We start from the raw sequence: 15,962 nt of genomic DNA, 5'->3' as shown, positions 1-15,962 counted from the left end.
AGAAATAATTGAAACTTCGAGGACCATACTAAACACTCAAACAAAAAAACACACTCTCTTTTTTATATTTTTAATGTGCATAAGGTTTTGCTTTTAAAAATCAGGTCCCCAAATTCTTTTGTTTTTTGTTTTGATCCCTTTAGTTTTTGCATTTTAAATTTTAGTCCAATAATTTATTTTATTTATGTCTCAGTTCCTAAATTTAAAAAGAAGAAGAAGAGAGATTGTCGCTAGAAAACTACGTAGAAGAGGAAAAATGATCAATTAATCACAATCTAACAATAAGAAAAATCAATATATGAGTTAATGAGTTCTACTTAATGAGAGAAATTTTTTTGGAGTATTTTTTTTTAATCTTTTATCTATTTTGCAGAAAAAAATAGATAAGGGCTCGAGATTATTTTTTAATTCGGAGTGAATTTTTGATTTTTTAACCAATTAAAGATTAGTTTAAAGGAGTGCTTGAAAATATAATAGCGCTTTCTTTTCAAAGTGTTTTTTACTCGAAAATACATCATAATAATATATATTTTATTTTTAAAAAAATTATTTTTAACTTCAGCATTTCAAAATGATATGAAAAACACCAAAACCTTTTTTTATCTTGAAGCAAAGAAAGAAATAAAAACAATGAATTGTTTTAAAAATACCTTTAAAATGTAAAAATAAACAAATGTTATATTAGATATGGTTTTTTCTTGGAGTTAGTTTTTTAAGGTGAAAAAAAGATTTGAAAACTATATTTTTTTTTATCAAAGAGGTGGAGTTTGACTTTCCATCATACCAGTAGAGGAATGTCTTCAACTTTGTGTTAAAAAAGAGTAAATGATGTGTTATTGGCGCACTTAAAATAAAAAATAAAAAATAAAAAAGATAGGTAGGAAGGAGGAACACGAGCCTGACCTTTCATGCGCTCCTCGCGTCTGGTCTTTTTTTAAAGGTCAGGTGTGCTATCCTACCGAATTTTTTATGCCGTGATTCAAGGCCTCAAGTTCAAAGTACAAATTGGGCTGGAGGTGGTATTTCACTGTGTGGTGAATCTTTCTAAAGGATAGATCTTGATGTGTTTAACATTAAGTTTTCAAAATGTTTTTTAAAAAATTTAAGTTTTATTTTTTACTTTAATGTAACATGTTTTTGATTTTTTCAGATTATTTTGATGTGATGATGTTAAAAATAATTTTTTAAAAATAAAAAAATATTATTTTAATTTGCTTTGCAATGAAAAACATTTTGAAAAGCAACCGTTACCACACTTCCAAATACATCCAGAGAATACAACGTCACAAATTTGCTCGATTTAAGAAAAAGGTACTGTGGTGATAGAGTAGAGAGATGGTAAATGAGAGTTTTGTTAAAGGATCATAGATGATTTAAAGTTTATTTATTTTTGTGTTTCAAAAGTATTTTTTAAAAAATTAAAAAAATATAATTTTTTACTTTAAATTAATTTTTTTGATGTTTTCAGATTGTTTTGATATGTTGATGTTAAAAATATTTTTTTAAAAAATAAAAAAATATATTATTTTAATATATTTTCAAACAAAAAAATACTTTCAAACAAAAAAAATACTACATCAATTCAAAAAAGCGTAATAGCATCTGCGTGGGAGAAGGAGGAGCCAATAATGGCAGCAAAACCACTTCGATGCATCTTGAATGGTTTTACGAATGCTTGGGATATGAATATCATTTCCTTTTGCCTCAAGTCTAAAATCTGAATTTAACCACAAAAAGGGCTAAAATCCGAACACTTCAATGGGTCAAAGCCCATAACCATCTTTCTGCTCCGAACAGTCAATTATAGCACTAACCAACAAAAAAATAAAATGTCACTCACTAGCGCTTTAGTGAGCCAAAGCCCATTATACAAACAAGCAAAGGTTCCTAAGCCCAAAGTGTAAAAACCGAGAGATGTAGAGGGTAGAGACTGAACCCGAGCCTTTCACGATGAACAGCATCAATTCCTTCGATACCATTCACGCATATAAATAACACTGAATAGTTGTAAAATGCCCCGGATTCGAGTTCCATTGTCAAGAATCTATAGGAACCGAGCAACAAATTAACTCACTCTATTCTTATTTATTTTTTTCGGGTCTGGGGATGCATACAAATATCTTATGTTCGGTTCATTCGATGGCCAGTACTCCAGATTTTAAGCTCTCTTCTCTCGGTCCGGCAGTCCTCAGAAAGAAGTTGCTATTTAGAGTATAATATATTAATCACTCTATGTTTGAAGGGCGAGAACATTTTACACCTCGAGTTTGTATACATTGCAAGATGCCGAATATTTTGTTTCACAGGACACATTCTTGATTGAAAACGCTTACGGACATCAGTTTCCTGCCATAGGTAACATCAGGATTATTACAAATTTGTTATGAGACACCGATCAATAAAAACACGATGACTAGGTTACCCTTTTAGCTAACAAATATTAAATTGTAGAGAACTCAAATAATTAGACGGCACCTTCAAACACCATTAGATGATGCCTACTCCTTGCCTTTCCTAGTTTCGAAGCATTTTAATACAACCAAATCCACCACCCAAACACTCATTTTATTTCAATCAAGCACTACTACTAAGAAAATGTTTTTCCCTGTGAGAATATTTCCCTGAAAAACCTTTTTCTCATAAGTTATTATTGTTATGTTATATACTTTAATAATAAGATGTTAATATTGGTGATGATGACATCGATGGTTGTGGATAGTGATTTTTATTGTGATAATAATGGTGTTGAAGTAACTATAATAATGGTGGAAATAATGATGAATTGTGGTTACATTGATAATTGAAGCTATATTTATTTTTATAATATGATTTGTGTTTTGCTTCAACCATATATTTGAAAGTGTTTTTTTTAATCAACACACTATAATTTTGCATGGATTTCACTAAAAACTCTATCTTAAAATCTTGGTTAAGAAAAAAACTATAATTTATATTTTTTTAAACCTATCTTTTTAAATTAAAACTGCAAAAGCTAACACAATTAAAATAGACACACACCAAGTGGTTTTAATGATGGATGCAGTGTTAATTATTATTGTTGTGATGGTGATATAAAAGGATTATGGTGCGATAATGATAAAATAATAATTATATATATTTCTTAAGATTTAAATATGCTAATCAAGCAACCAATAGTATTAACAAGGATTTGTAGCATGATCCTCTCCTTGGTCTTACATATTTTTAATTTTGTATATTATCCTTGTTTAGATTAATACATTCTTATCTTTTTTAGTTCATCTATCCTTGTACAAATTAATATATGTTCTTGTGTATTTTTATTTAGAAGAATTTTTAATCCAAATTCATATTAATACTGATAAACAGATGGTGTATATAATAACACCAATTGTGGTGACTAGCGATGCAATGCAAAGATCTACGAATGATGAAAGAACACAAGAAACAGTTAAAAAAACAACCAAACAACAATCTTAAACTAAGAAAAACACTAGACAGGTTGAACAAACATCATTAAAAAAACATTAGATCCTGCAGTAAAAATACAAGATTTATAGCTGGACAAAGAGGATAAAAATAATAAAAACTGTTACCACTTGTAGCAGTGGTTAAGAAAAAACTCAAGATACTCTGAAAATCCCAAAAAGAAGAGGAGAAAACGTCAGAAGGATCCCCTTGTTATTTACTAATATCATATACTCTTGCCATTAGTAGTTTTTCAAAAGAAGAAGCATCCGGCATGTTTTCTTTTGTAATATACTTTTGCCACTAACATCTGAAAATTTTGATGTCATCGTGGCAATTACAAGAAGAAATGTCACCGGGAAGCAATAGAAACAAGATCACGGGAAACTGGATCCAAAAATGGGCCAGTGCTTGCTTTACTTTGAAAAACAAAAACAGAGGGCAACGATTGTGATTTGTGAGCATAGCTGAGAAGTTTTTTTAGTTTATTCCAATATTGCCATAAAAACTCCATTTTTTTTTCCTGACCATGCAGGAACAAATCAGGCCTGAGAATATGTCTTGAAATGTGAACCAGATGACCACTCCTGATTTGATCTTCACTAACTTCAAAGAAAAAAAGATTCGGGTCCAGTTACTCATGCTAAGTCTTGCATTTACACTAAATTAAGCATCTAATCACACTTAGATAGCCAATTTTCGCTCACACACACTTGCGAGTGTATTATTTCATGCTCACTTCTGTGTTATTTGAGGCAGCGGCTGGGGCTGTAGAGGTCCAGAACTGAGCGCTCTTTATCTTTGACACACTCGCCAGGACACCTAATGGGGTTACATCTCCAACAATTGTCACCTTCTTTGCTGCAAAATCTATGCTGAAAGACGTCACACCTGTGTGTGTACACATGATCAATGCCGATGTAAATCAAAACACCTTAATCTGAATAAACTATCACTTAGTTCTAATTTAACGAGTTCTAATTTAACGATCCAAAAGCCATCTTTCAGAGTAAAAACCATAATTGATATTAGAATCCAAACGAAGACAGGACTGTTGAATTGGCTGAACGAAACGCACAGTCCAGGGCTAGTAATTTGACCCCATATGTAACATGTTGGCTAGTACATGATCTCATATAAAATTTCTTTGAAACAGAGTACTCCTCATAAGTTAAATCAAGTTAATGACCTCCCTCCCCCCTTTCTTTCTCTCTGATTGGTGTTTGCCACGAATACATAAAAGAAAACAAATTAGGGTGTTTTTGGAATAGAAGACAGAGAGAGTATAGAGACACTTTCTGTCAAATAATAACGTCTGAAAGAGAAAGAGACAAAGATGAGATAAAATTGAATGTCAAGTCATTAATTCATGTCACGTGGGCATACCTTCCATCCTGGATAGATGTTTCCTCACTTTTCCTTCGCAGCCTCTGCAGTGTAGTGACACTCTCAAAACCACAACCTGAAATCCAATCCATTCAGGATACAACTAATTAAAACTTGAAGGGTTTTACTACTTATTGATGTTATAAGAACATAATAAGCTTAACCAAAGTTTAGTGCAAACCTGATTCGGGTTTGAAGATGAAGAAGAAGATGGTTTTGAAGCAGTAGATTCGTCTTTACTTAAAGCTTGAGTATTCCTGTTGGATTCCACAGGAGCTAGCTGTGCTATAACCGGATCATAATCTGCTAAGCCATCAAAGAAAGCCGTGTCACCCAAAAGATATCTAGACGAGCCAGGAGGGGTAATAAAATCACCAGGCTTAGCCCAGCCCCTTCTAACTATATCTTTTGGGGCATTAAGATAAGTGGTTCTCTTCTTATCATCATCAATATCAGTTGGCTTGAATGAGATTTTCTTGGTCTTTTGATCATTTGGTTTTGGTTTTGGTTTTGTAGAGTTCGACTTCTTGCTGCTACTTTGATCACTGGCTTTATTCTTTGAAGTGCTTTTTTTGCTCTTGTGAAGTAGCTGGTAGGGGACGGGGTTGATCGGGGGTGGTTGAGAAGTACAAGGGGCTAAAGGGAGAGTTCTTGGGATTCTTTTTTGGTCTCTGATGATGGGGTTGTAGCGATCAAGGGTCCGGCCACCAAGTTGATTGGTGGAGGAGGAAGAAGGTTGATCCATGCTCATGCATATGGCTGTTGAAGCTTGAGACGCACAGAACACATCTATTTTCTTCATCCTTGGATGTTGATAAGAGTGTACGACCTAGTTAGTGGTTTAGAGAATCTGCATTTTTGAGAGAGAAAGAGAGAGAGAGAGAGCGCGAGGAACTTCTTAAAGAAGGTTGTTTGTTCTGCTTTTATGCTTGAACAACTTAAACGATTTGGACAGAGAGGGAGAGTAACAAAAGAATCACAATTTTACTAGCTAGATTGTACAGGATTAATTATATAATATTAAAGCAGTATGGATCAAGTAGAGAAGTTTCTACTCTTGCAACTCTCGTGTACTAATAACCAATTGCCACATTATGAAGTGTCAAATGATTTGTATGCGATGAGTTTTTTATTTTTATTTTTGTGATAAACATGAGAACTCTTAATCAAACAGAAATCCTTACAGAAAGTTCACCCCATAACATATCGAGTGGAGAAAAATGATTCATACAGCAGAAACAGACACTACTAGTTTGAAATTGATCCATCACACACACATGCCCTCAACACAGGGTTGTAGCTCCAGTAGTTTTGAGAATGACATAAAGGACCCACGACACAGCCGTAAGAGCTAGACTCCAATCTTAACGATATTACAGGACTGCATTAATTTACTAGACAAGTAACCATACTGTAAACTGTAAAAGGAACGAGGAAAATAAAGGGATCAATGCATGGGCTGCTGCTGCTGCAACATTTCTATTCCTTGGAGGTCAGAACAGAAAATAAGTGATCTTTAATGGATGAAAATGAGATGTAACCACCTCTTTTCTGTGCTTCTAATGGATGAAAAAGAGGCATCTTTTTTTTTTGTAGTAATATATTTTAGGTTCTACAATGGCAGTGCAATTTCCCTCTGACAAAATCACTCTTCTTGGTTATTGTGTTTACATCAAGTACTTTTACGGTTTAAGCAGAAGATTAACAAGGCCAGGAGATCCCAGATCCATTTTTAATCCCAGAAGAATCTTGTCTGTGACGTCAATGGAGCCGACAGAAACCTCAGAGCTTGATTAGCAGAGAGCTCAGAGGAAATGTACATAAAATGTGTTGTCTTCATTATAACATTATGATTTAAACAAAACTATTTTATTAGTGTAAATTAAGGTATAGTCTGTTGGCCTGCGGGGCATGGCCTACAGTTTTAATGGCTAATTAATAAATTGTTCGCGGGAAGTTGCCTATGAATTCAATTTTCGGAAAGGAACAATACAGAGGGTCGAAAGGGTCAGAGCAACGGCAGAATACTGAGCAACTGCTAATAACTGGGCTAAACATTTATTGAAGGAATATTTTCTTAAAAAGAAAAAAAAACAGAGAAGGCCCACTTGATTAGTGTTAATTATAAATTATAGTTGTTAAACTATTTACACATAAACCGATTTGTACTTTCCTCCCCTCTGTCAAAATGCATGGACATGGTGATAAAAAGAAAAGATGGACAGGACATGGTAGCCAAGAGGATGATGACTTGGCAGACAATTAAAATGTAGGATTTATATGAGGAGGTGTAACTGTAAAGATCAAATGAATGGCAGGAATATGCCAACTACATGAGATGAGATGAGGTGAGAAAAGTTATTATATTTCAAATTGTTTTTTTTTTAAATATATTAAAATGATATATATTTTTTATTTTTTTAAAATTTATTTTTAATATCAGTATATCAAAATAATTTAACAATATATAAAAATTTAATTTTAAATAAAAAATTTAATTTTTTATAAAAATATTTTCCAACTATAAAAACAAATAATTTCTAAATCAATAACACGAACATCAACTAAATATGAATGGAACAACTAGCATAAACATCCTTCTTTTTAATAATTGCCTCATTTGTTGTTTAGACTTCGGATAATCTCCAAATGTCATGTTCAAAATTTACATTCTAGTCAATTGAGTAGTTCAAACCCTTTTTTTGAAAACATCCTGATCTACTGTGATTACTTTGATGCAATTAATTGCATGGTAAACTTATCATATTTGTTTCATTAAAACATGTTTTTTTTGTTAAATGGACTAGGATGAACAAGGAAGAGAAATTAAAAAAAAAAACTTAAACTGAAGGAGGAATTACTATACATCTGTGAATTACAATAATAATCCAAGATATTTCCTTTTTTTTTGGTCCTTTGATTATTTCATTTCGACCCTTTTTTTTGTCCCTCTAGCATTACAATTATGTGGGTAATAGCTTTGCGGGTTGTTTTGTCTTGTCTATTTATGGATATAAACCTTGAGACGTGGAGGAAATATTTCAATGCTTGCTTGGTACTTAATTTTATAAAATAAAATTTATTTTTATTGGTTTTTAGCAATTAAAGTTTCGAGGACTGAATTTGAGACATTGACAAACTTTAAGCCCCTTTAATTTTATACCTTTAAGGGTTGGGTATTTTTGTCCTTTTTATTTCTTGGTGCATGTTTTTTTTTTTAAAAAAAATTGATCCTCCCATGTCTTTTTAGAATTGACTTAATTATTTATTTTAGATGCCTAGATATAAGTTTCTCGTAATGTTAGGGAAAGATCCAGTGCTCGGTTGATGCTCAAATTATGAAAATATATTTGAATTCTGTTGATTTAGAATAATTAGGAATCCAGGGATCAAATTGGATTCTAAAACAAATACGAGAGGGTTGTAGTTTATGGGTAGTGTAATTTTGGTTGGCGCATGGAAAGAGTGACGATGGTCACAGTGCATATGGCCTCCTCCGATGGCCAAATTTGGCCTTCTGTGGTGTCTCTCATGCGGGTTGTGGTAGCTGATTGGTATAAATCAAAATTGTGAGATAATCCTCATAAATCTTGGAGAACAAATTAAAATCTATGGTAATTGATATGTGCTTGTTTCTGTGTATATTTATTATAAGCCCTATAAATGTTAAGACTTTGAATCAGTCTCTATCTGCATCAAGAATTGTTGGGCGAGCAATCTACTACGTACCTAGTTAACTTTATCTACCATATGCAGCAACAAATTTACTTCTTAGTTTGCTGCTCACAAACTCAACACAGCAGTGAATGAAAGCCTCATGTGCACGAACATTAGCAGAAGTTACCGGCAAAAGACAGCTAGCCAGGCTCAGGTGTGTCCCATTGGAACAAAGATATCGAGGGAAAAAAAAAAGGCTTCGAATAATCATGATGGGAACATTATTAAGATTCTGATGGAACATATGCTGCCAGATAGAGTAAACCATTTCGAATTTTCTTTCCTGTGGATGGATGAGACACAAAGTAACTTTCTTTATCCTCCATTAACTCAAATTCTCCTTCTCAGCCTCATGGAATCGGATGCTTGTGGATGGCTTTTATCATGTTTTTCCCTCTCCTTTATATCCCCGCCGAACTCCCCCTGCACAGTTCAAGAGTTCCGACTCACAGACAATTTTTTATTTTTATTTTTTATATTCTATCAGAGAATAATATAAATTATATTTTAAAATTTTATTTAATAGTTTAAGTTTTTAGATTAAATTAATTTTTTAATATAATATCAAAGTTGATGACAGAATGGTCTCGATTTCAAATCTTACCATTATTATTTATTTGATAAAAATTAAGTATAAAATAATATGAATTTATGTGAATTTTAAAAAAATTTATTTAAGAAATTATAAAAAAATAATATAAATTATATTTTCAGTATTATTTATAATTTAAATCGGTTATTTGACATGTATACGTCAACCTACCCTCTTCTAATTGCCTACCTCTTTTGTCACCGAGTACCTGAAGATGTAGGGCGTTTTATTTTTTCTAGTGGAAAATAGTAGGGGCCCCCTTCAACACCTTTTGTTTACTTTCCTTTTCTTCATCTTTAATTCCCAACTCCTCAGAAGCTGTTACTATACAAAAGAGTACACGAAGAACGTTCTGAAAGGTCAAATGGTTTGGGGCCTTGGGGCTTCGATGATCAAGCTAAGCCGTCACCAGATTAGAGAAAGCAAGAGGGACTCCGATGGCTCTGACACTGGGACAACCTCTGAGCTCTGGGTCCAATGCTGTGCCTAAGCAATAATTGTACATGGCTTGAAGCTTGCGCAGATGGATAGTATTCGAGGGAGGCCTTCAAGCTTTTTAGATAAAAATCTACTACTTACTACTCATGAATGAATGATTTGATTCGTTGGAAAAAAGAAAGATGGAAAGAAAAAAATAGTTGAAAAGCTGGGCACGGTCGCCTTTACTCGTTCTTTCTATCTCATGGCCATTGGTCCCCGACCCGAGTGTCCCGAGTTATGACCATGACTACGGACTCCGATCCCTTATTTTTTTATCTTCCGAAAAAGAAAAGCACTAGCCAACAGATCTTTTGTAGATTTCACAATTTGGGTCGGCAAAAAAGTTGTTGAGAAGAGATGTGTTTGCGTCTGGAAAACAGTCTCAAAGATGTAGTAATCATATTGTCAATTAGTGGGGGTGTCATGATTCCCACAGATAAAACAAGTCCGATGCTATCAGTGGAGAAGCTGATCTTATCGCAGGCTTTAGATTTTTCTAGTTTACTAGTGTTTTTTTTTAATATTTTTTATTTAAAAATATATTAAAATAATTTTTTTATTAACAAATTAAATTAATAAATAAATACTAAAAATATTAATTTGAAGTTTTTTTAAAAAATTAAAAAATTAAAAAATAACCGTGAAAAGGAACAAAAGGTGATGTATAAAATGTAGGTGATTTCTATGACTATTTAAAACATTACAATTATAAATTAAGTACTTTTAGATATTGTAATGTAATAACTCTTTTTATCTGTCATTCTTTTAATTAATTATTTCATAATTATGCTAGTTATTAATATTATAATGAAATTACATATCTTAAAGAAAAATAAATATTATTCACTTGTAATAACTAGATAATTACAAACTATTAAGTAACGATATTTACTTATTACAAGTAAAAAAGAAGTATTTTTCTTAGTAATTAACTAATTGCTTGATATTTATGATTAATTAACAGCGATTTCAATTAAAAAAAAAGTTTCTGTTTTACCTTAAGTAGAAAAGAGTATTGTTTAAGACGTAAAAAAACCAATTTTAATAATTAAGTACTAAAAAGTATTTATGATTATTACATTGTAACCTTTGTTTTATTGTTCCATGAACTTAAAAGTGCTATAATTAGAGTGCTTTCAAGTAAAACCAAAATAAGCACCTTTTCTCGTATATTATATGAAGGTATAATACGTATGTATATATGTGTATGTATGTAAAGATTTTAAATATTGTAAACAATGTAGTTACGATTTTTCTTTCTCAAGTCGGCCTATAAATAAAGTTTAAATTTCAGCATGACTGCTCCAGGACTGGAAGGGATCCACGAACCTGACAGAATATGACTGGACAGTGTTGCAGTGGTCAGGACAGACGCCATATACTGACTGGCTCAGCCTGAGACCAGCATTTTGACGTGAACAGAGAACAGGATGGCCGAATCACGGCACAATATTCCTTCATCGCTGTGTTATTCCGCACCAAAACTTACTATTTAATACAAGCCTTTCAAGAGTGGTCAAGACTAGGAATGCAGTATAAAAACGGCATTCAAAAAATTGCAAATGAAAAACTAAACTAGTATCGATTTTGTGCTAATCAGCATAGGGCATGAGCAACATGCATATTTTCCTGCTATAGTGGCACCTAGCTATAATTTCCATGCAAACATGGATTATGGAAGATACCTACTAAATGAATGATATAGATAAGATCTTCACACTATACATTGTAGTTCTGCCGTCATTTTATTTAAAGCCCTCTCCCTTCATCTCCTTCCAGAATGCGATTCCGGAAGTCATTCACCATGAGAGGCAATCCTTCTCTCAAAGAAATTTTTGGCTCCCAGTTCAGCAACTCCTTTGCTTTGCTAATATCTGGTTTCCTCTTATGTGGATCATCAGCAGTGTTTGGTCTGAATTCTATTGTTGCACTTGAATCAATAGTCTCTTTGACAACCTTCATGATAGGGAGGAAAATTGAGTGTGCCAACATAAACTAGGAGTTTCCATCTCTCTCTCTCTATCTATCTCCTTATGCATGCACGCATACACACACACACACACACACACACACACACTTATGAGTAGTCAACAATTCTCCTTAGTTTGAATCTTAGCAAGAACAGGGTGCAGAAATGCAACACACTCGGAAAAGGAACCCATGCCTTTCTTTAAACATAAGATAACTATAAAATTTGAAGACAAACCTCTGCGAGCTCTAGCATAGTGAACTCTCCTGGATTGCCAAGGTTGAAAGGTCCCACATGCTCGCCTTCCATTAGTGCCACCAGCCCATCAACCTGTAAATGGAAAAGGCTTTTAACATACCTTATCACATCAACTTTTTAGAGCTTAAACAGAGCCCCAAAACACAACCAATGTTCAAGATATCCTCTGCATTTGCAGTTATTCTCTGTTTCTCTTTTAAAAAAAAGAATTATCACTTCTGTCATCTTCTTTTTCAAAGCCTTATGCAACCACTTGACTGATTAGTGGCCGTGAATAACAACTGCAGAGGTGATTTTAGTAGTTTGCATTGAGATAGAGTAGCTCAAAGATCATACAGCTTTTGGGCCGCTAGCAAGGGTACAAAGTAACCAGGCATCCAGAGGAGCCTTAAGTGGAAAAGGCAGGATAATGAATTTATGGATAATGATGCCATACCAGATCAGAAACATATTGGAAGCTCCTAGTTTGTTTCCCATCACCATATACAGTCATTGGTTGTTTGCGGATGGCCTGCAAACATAGTTCAAATAGTTAAGGAAGCTTCTAAAAAGTAAACCTCCAATTAGATATCCCAAAATCCAAATGGAAGTCCATTGCCGACATCAATGCCTAAAAATGGAGAATAATACCTGAGCAACAAAATTACTGACAACACGTCCATCATCCAAGCACATGCGAGGCCCGTACGTATTAAAAATGCGAGCAATACGCACCTGCCAACAGCAAGAGCCATCATTAGCCCATTTCCCACAGGTTAACTGAACATATATATGCAAGAGAAGCTATTGCAGGATAGAGAACAACAGTAACCTTCATATGAAAAAATCTTTCCAGTTTAATTGACAAAGTTTACATCATATCAACCTAGTATAGCACAGACAACACAAAAAGCTTAAAAATTTTACATTCTATGCATCAAACAATTAGAGAAATTCGCCAGCTGATCCAAGAAAAAATGGGTACAAAGCTTGTTTTGAGCCCAAGCTGCTGCAACTGAGACAGCTGAAATAGACTGGCCACTTCTGTGCGTACTCGTTATACAAACAAGGCAATTGTTTTTAATCCACAAGTGACAACGAATTATTTTATAGTGCTGCAATTATTCATCATTTTCTAGAAACTGAATCCATTTATTTAAATTGGTATGATTTTAACCAAAGACCTTAACCAATCTCGCCCACCCCTTTACTGCCTGGGCCAAGCCCCCAAGGGGTAGCTCATAAAATTTATTGATGTTTAAGGAGTTAAAGAAAAATTTAATCTCTACACACCAAATTCATTTAATTTCAATTGGTATGATATTGAGTATTAACCGAAAACCTGGCCCATACCACCCACCCCTTTACTATATGGAGCAAACCCCAAGGGCAGCTAATCAAATCAACTAATCTTTTAAGGAATTAAAAAAGAATTTAAGCAAGTTTGAAGACTTGCATAAAATAGGAATGGGTAAATCTTGGACCAATAGCTCAACAATGCCAAAATGAAGAGATATGTGATATTACAACTCTCCTACCCTACACAATGTGGCTTTGGCAGTTTCCAAACTTTATGCAACTGTTTAGACATTGTAGAACGTGGACATTAAGCACACAATGTCAAATTAAATTGATGACATTTTGAGCATGCAAATTCAAGTGGATAGGAAGAAACACCCCCCCACTCCCACAGTGCCCCCCCCCCCCCCCCCCCAAATCCCCCAACCTACCCAAACAAATCAACTATTCAACAACAATAATAACGGAAATAACACAGATGGACTGGTAGAATGCTGAAACTGTCAGAAAAAAGAATACCATTCTGCCAGTCAATTCTACAATAAATTTAATTGCTTGTATTCATTCTTTGAATTCCAATATTTTTCAGAAGATAAATGACCAGTATAAGCAGAGTTTAGTACATTTTTGAAGTAGCCATAGCATATACTTTTGCAAAGACATGAGATTCATGTCGAAACTTTCAGTTATTTTTTAGAAGAACAATGAATAAAAACGATTCCTGAAAACCATGTGCAATAGCAGAGACACTTATTTTGCCTTCGACACAAGTGCATTACATGATTTCTTTAAAAAGAAAACACATGCTCCAAACATAACGAAGCTAAATCAAATTATTAATGCCCTCAAAAAGGTTAAAGTCATGCAACAATTCCAGGGCCTGGCTAATTGATCGTGGGCCATTCTCAAACACTATATGCTCAAAAGGAGAGATTAATTAATAATAACCTCTATTTTACCAGATATATAAGGTCTGAACCAACTTAATTCACACTTAAATTGTCTACAGAATAGGTTGTCTAAAATACACATATATCTACTTATTGGATTTCTGCACAAAAGCATGACATTTCATCACTGGCATTTTAACTACAACCAGCAATTATTGATCCTCCATTACATTGTATCTCAAGGAGCATATCTATCAAGAAACACTGAGTAAAGACAACTGAAATTCAAATACTATCAAGCAAATTTCAAATACCCAAAGATCCTAATAACAAAATAAGCAAGCCATGATAGCATATAATCTAGTTATTTATCAGAAACAATTACCTCAACATCTGCACCTCGATTATAATCCATGGCTAATGTTTCTGCAGTCCGTTTACCTTCATCATAGCAACTCCTCTCACCTAAACAATTTCAAAGCATAACCAATCAATAACCAGAACAGAACACTGTTGAATCAATGAAACAAACAAACAGATGTTTCTAACTAACATCTGACCTATTGGATTCACATTTCCCCAATAAGTCTCCTTCTGCGGATGCTCAAGTGGATCACCATAAACCTCACTCGTACTCGTTAACAAAAACCTCGCCCCTACCCTCTTCGCCAAACCCAACATGTTAAGTGTGCCCATCACATTCGTCTTGTAAGCAAACAATTCACAGTCAAGGATCCAAAAATTCCAAAAACACAAAAACAAATCACATAATTAACAACATTGATGATAATTCAGAAATCATAACAACTTCATTTCAAAAAGAAAAAGGATATAATAGTCTTGACAGGATTGTACTTATAATGAACCGGAGAAGCAGGACAGGCCAAGTGATAGATCTGATCAACTTCTAACAAAATAGGGTCAACAACATCATGTCTAATCAATTCAAACCTCGGATTCCCAAACAAATGAACCAAATTATCTTTCCTCCCAGTAAAAAAATTATCAATCACAATAACCTCATCACCCCGCGAGATCAATTTATCCACCAAGTGACTCCCAACAAATCCAGCCCCACCAGTAACCACAATACGCAGCCTCTTCCTCCCGATCGCAGCTGGGACCCGGCCTGGAAACGATCCCTTCGAGGCAAACCCTGAGGACCCAGATGAGGAATCTTGGTGGCGATGATAAATTGAAGTGGGGATAGAAGAATGGGTAGATGGATTAAGGCGGGAGAGAGTGGGCTGGAAAATGAAGAAAGCAGAACCAATTAAAATGCCAACAAGAATGAAAAGAAAGCGTTGTTCTTTGAAGATATAAGGAATGGATCTAGGGTGTTTTAGTGTCTTAGGTGAGTAAGATTGAGTTGAAGTTGGGATTTCATCTTCTCTCCTGTGATTCACGCTGGTTTGTTTGTGTATTTGTTTCATCATTACGGTGTGGGAATTGGAGATGGAAGAAGAGGTGGTGGTGTTGACTGTTGAGTTGTCTTAAGCATTAAGCATTACTGGTTTAATTCTATCATTGGAGAAGCCAGAACAGTTCATGTGATCAGGCTAATACGATTCTTTCCTGTTTGTTGTGCTGGAAATGTTGGAGGTAGTTTTTTAAATTTTGTTTTTTAAAAGTATTAATTTTTTTTTAATATTAATATATTAAAACGATTTAAAAATATTTAAATAATTATTTAAAAAACAAATTTATTTTTTTAAAAAAATTAAAACTCACTTTCAATCACTCTTTTCGCGTGCGTTTGTAAACGGGGTTTGAATTTTTTATTATTATCTTTGCTGAAGAGTTTTCTTATATAAATTTAATTGATAGTTAACATCGTATTAAATTAATAATGGAAAATGAAAAAAGTGAGGGACTAATTTGGGCTGTCAACGACCATTGAAATAAACGCATGACACAATGCATCAGGCCCATGAGACAGCCCAAT

At 33.8% G+C, this 15,962-nt stretch overlaps 2 protein-coding genes across 2 annotated transcripts; both read right to left on the bottom strand.

Annotated features, from left to right (window-relative positions):
- Positions 1–3,641: 3,641 nt before the first annotated feature.
- Positions 3,642–6,097, bottom strand: LOC133690237 (protein SODIUM POTASSIUM ROOT DEFECTIVE 2-like). The gene is made up of 3 exons (XM_062110464.1): positions 5,015–6,097; positions 4,834–4,909; positions 3,642–4,338 (listed from the first exon to the last, which is right to left on the bottom strand). Exons 1-3 carry the CDS (start codon positions 5,633–5,635, stop codon positions 4,172–4,174), a joined length of 864 nt encoding a protein of 287 aa, XP_061966448.1. The 5' UTR covers positions 5,636–6,097; the 3' UTR covers positions 3,642–4,171.
- Positions 6,098–11,050: 4,953 nt separating this feature from the next.
- Positions 11,051–15,617, bottom strand: LOC133690355 (UDP-glucuronic acid decarboxylase 1-like). Its single transcript, XM_062110623.1, has 7 exons — positions 14,846–15,617; positions 14,578–14,720; positions 14,403–14,482; positions 12,480–12,563; positions 12,286–12,360; positions 11,829–11,921; positions 11,051–11,578 (listed from the first exon to the last, which is right to left on the bottom strand). The coding sequence occupies exons 1-7, from the start codon at positions 15,451–15,453 to the stop codon at positions 11,372–11,374; spliced, it is 1,290 nt and encodes a 429-aa protein (XP_061966607.1). The 5' UTR covers positions 15,454–15,617; the 3' UTR covers positions 11,051–11,371.
- Positions 15,618–15,962: the final 345 nt, after the last annotated feature.

The sequence above is a fragment of the Populus nigra genome, chromosome 3 (genome assembly GCF_951802175.1).
Source record: "Populus nigra chromosome 3, ddPopNigr1.1, whole genome shotgun sequence".
Taxonomy (NCBI): domain Eukaryota; kingdom Viridiplantae; phylum Streptophyta; class Magnoliopsida; order Malpighiales; family Salicaceae; genus Populus; species Populus nigra.
The sequence above is the reverse complement of the archived record's forward strand: the minus strand, read 5'-3'. Positions and strand labels throughout refer to the sequence as shown.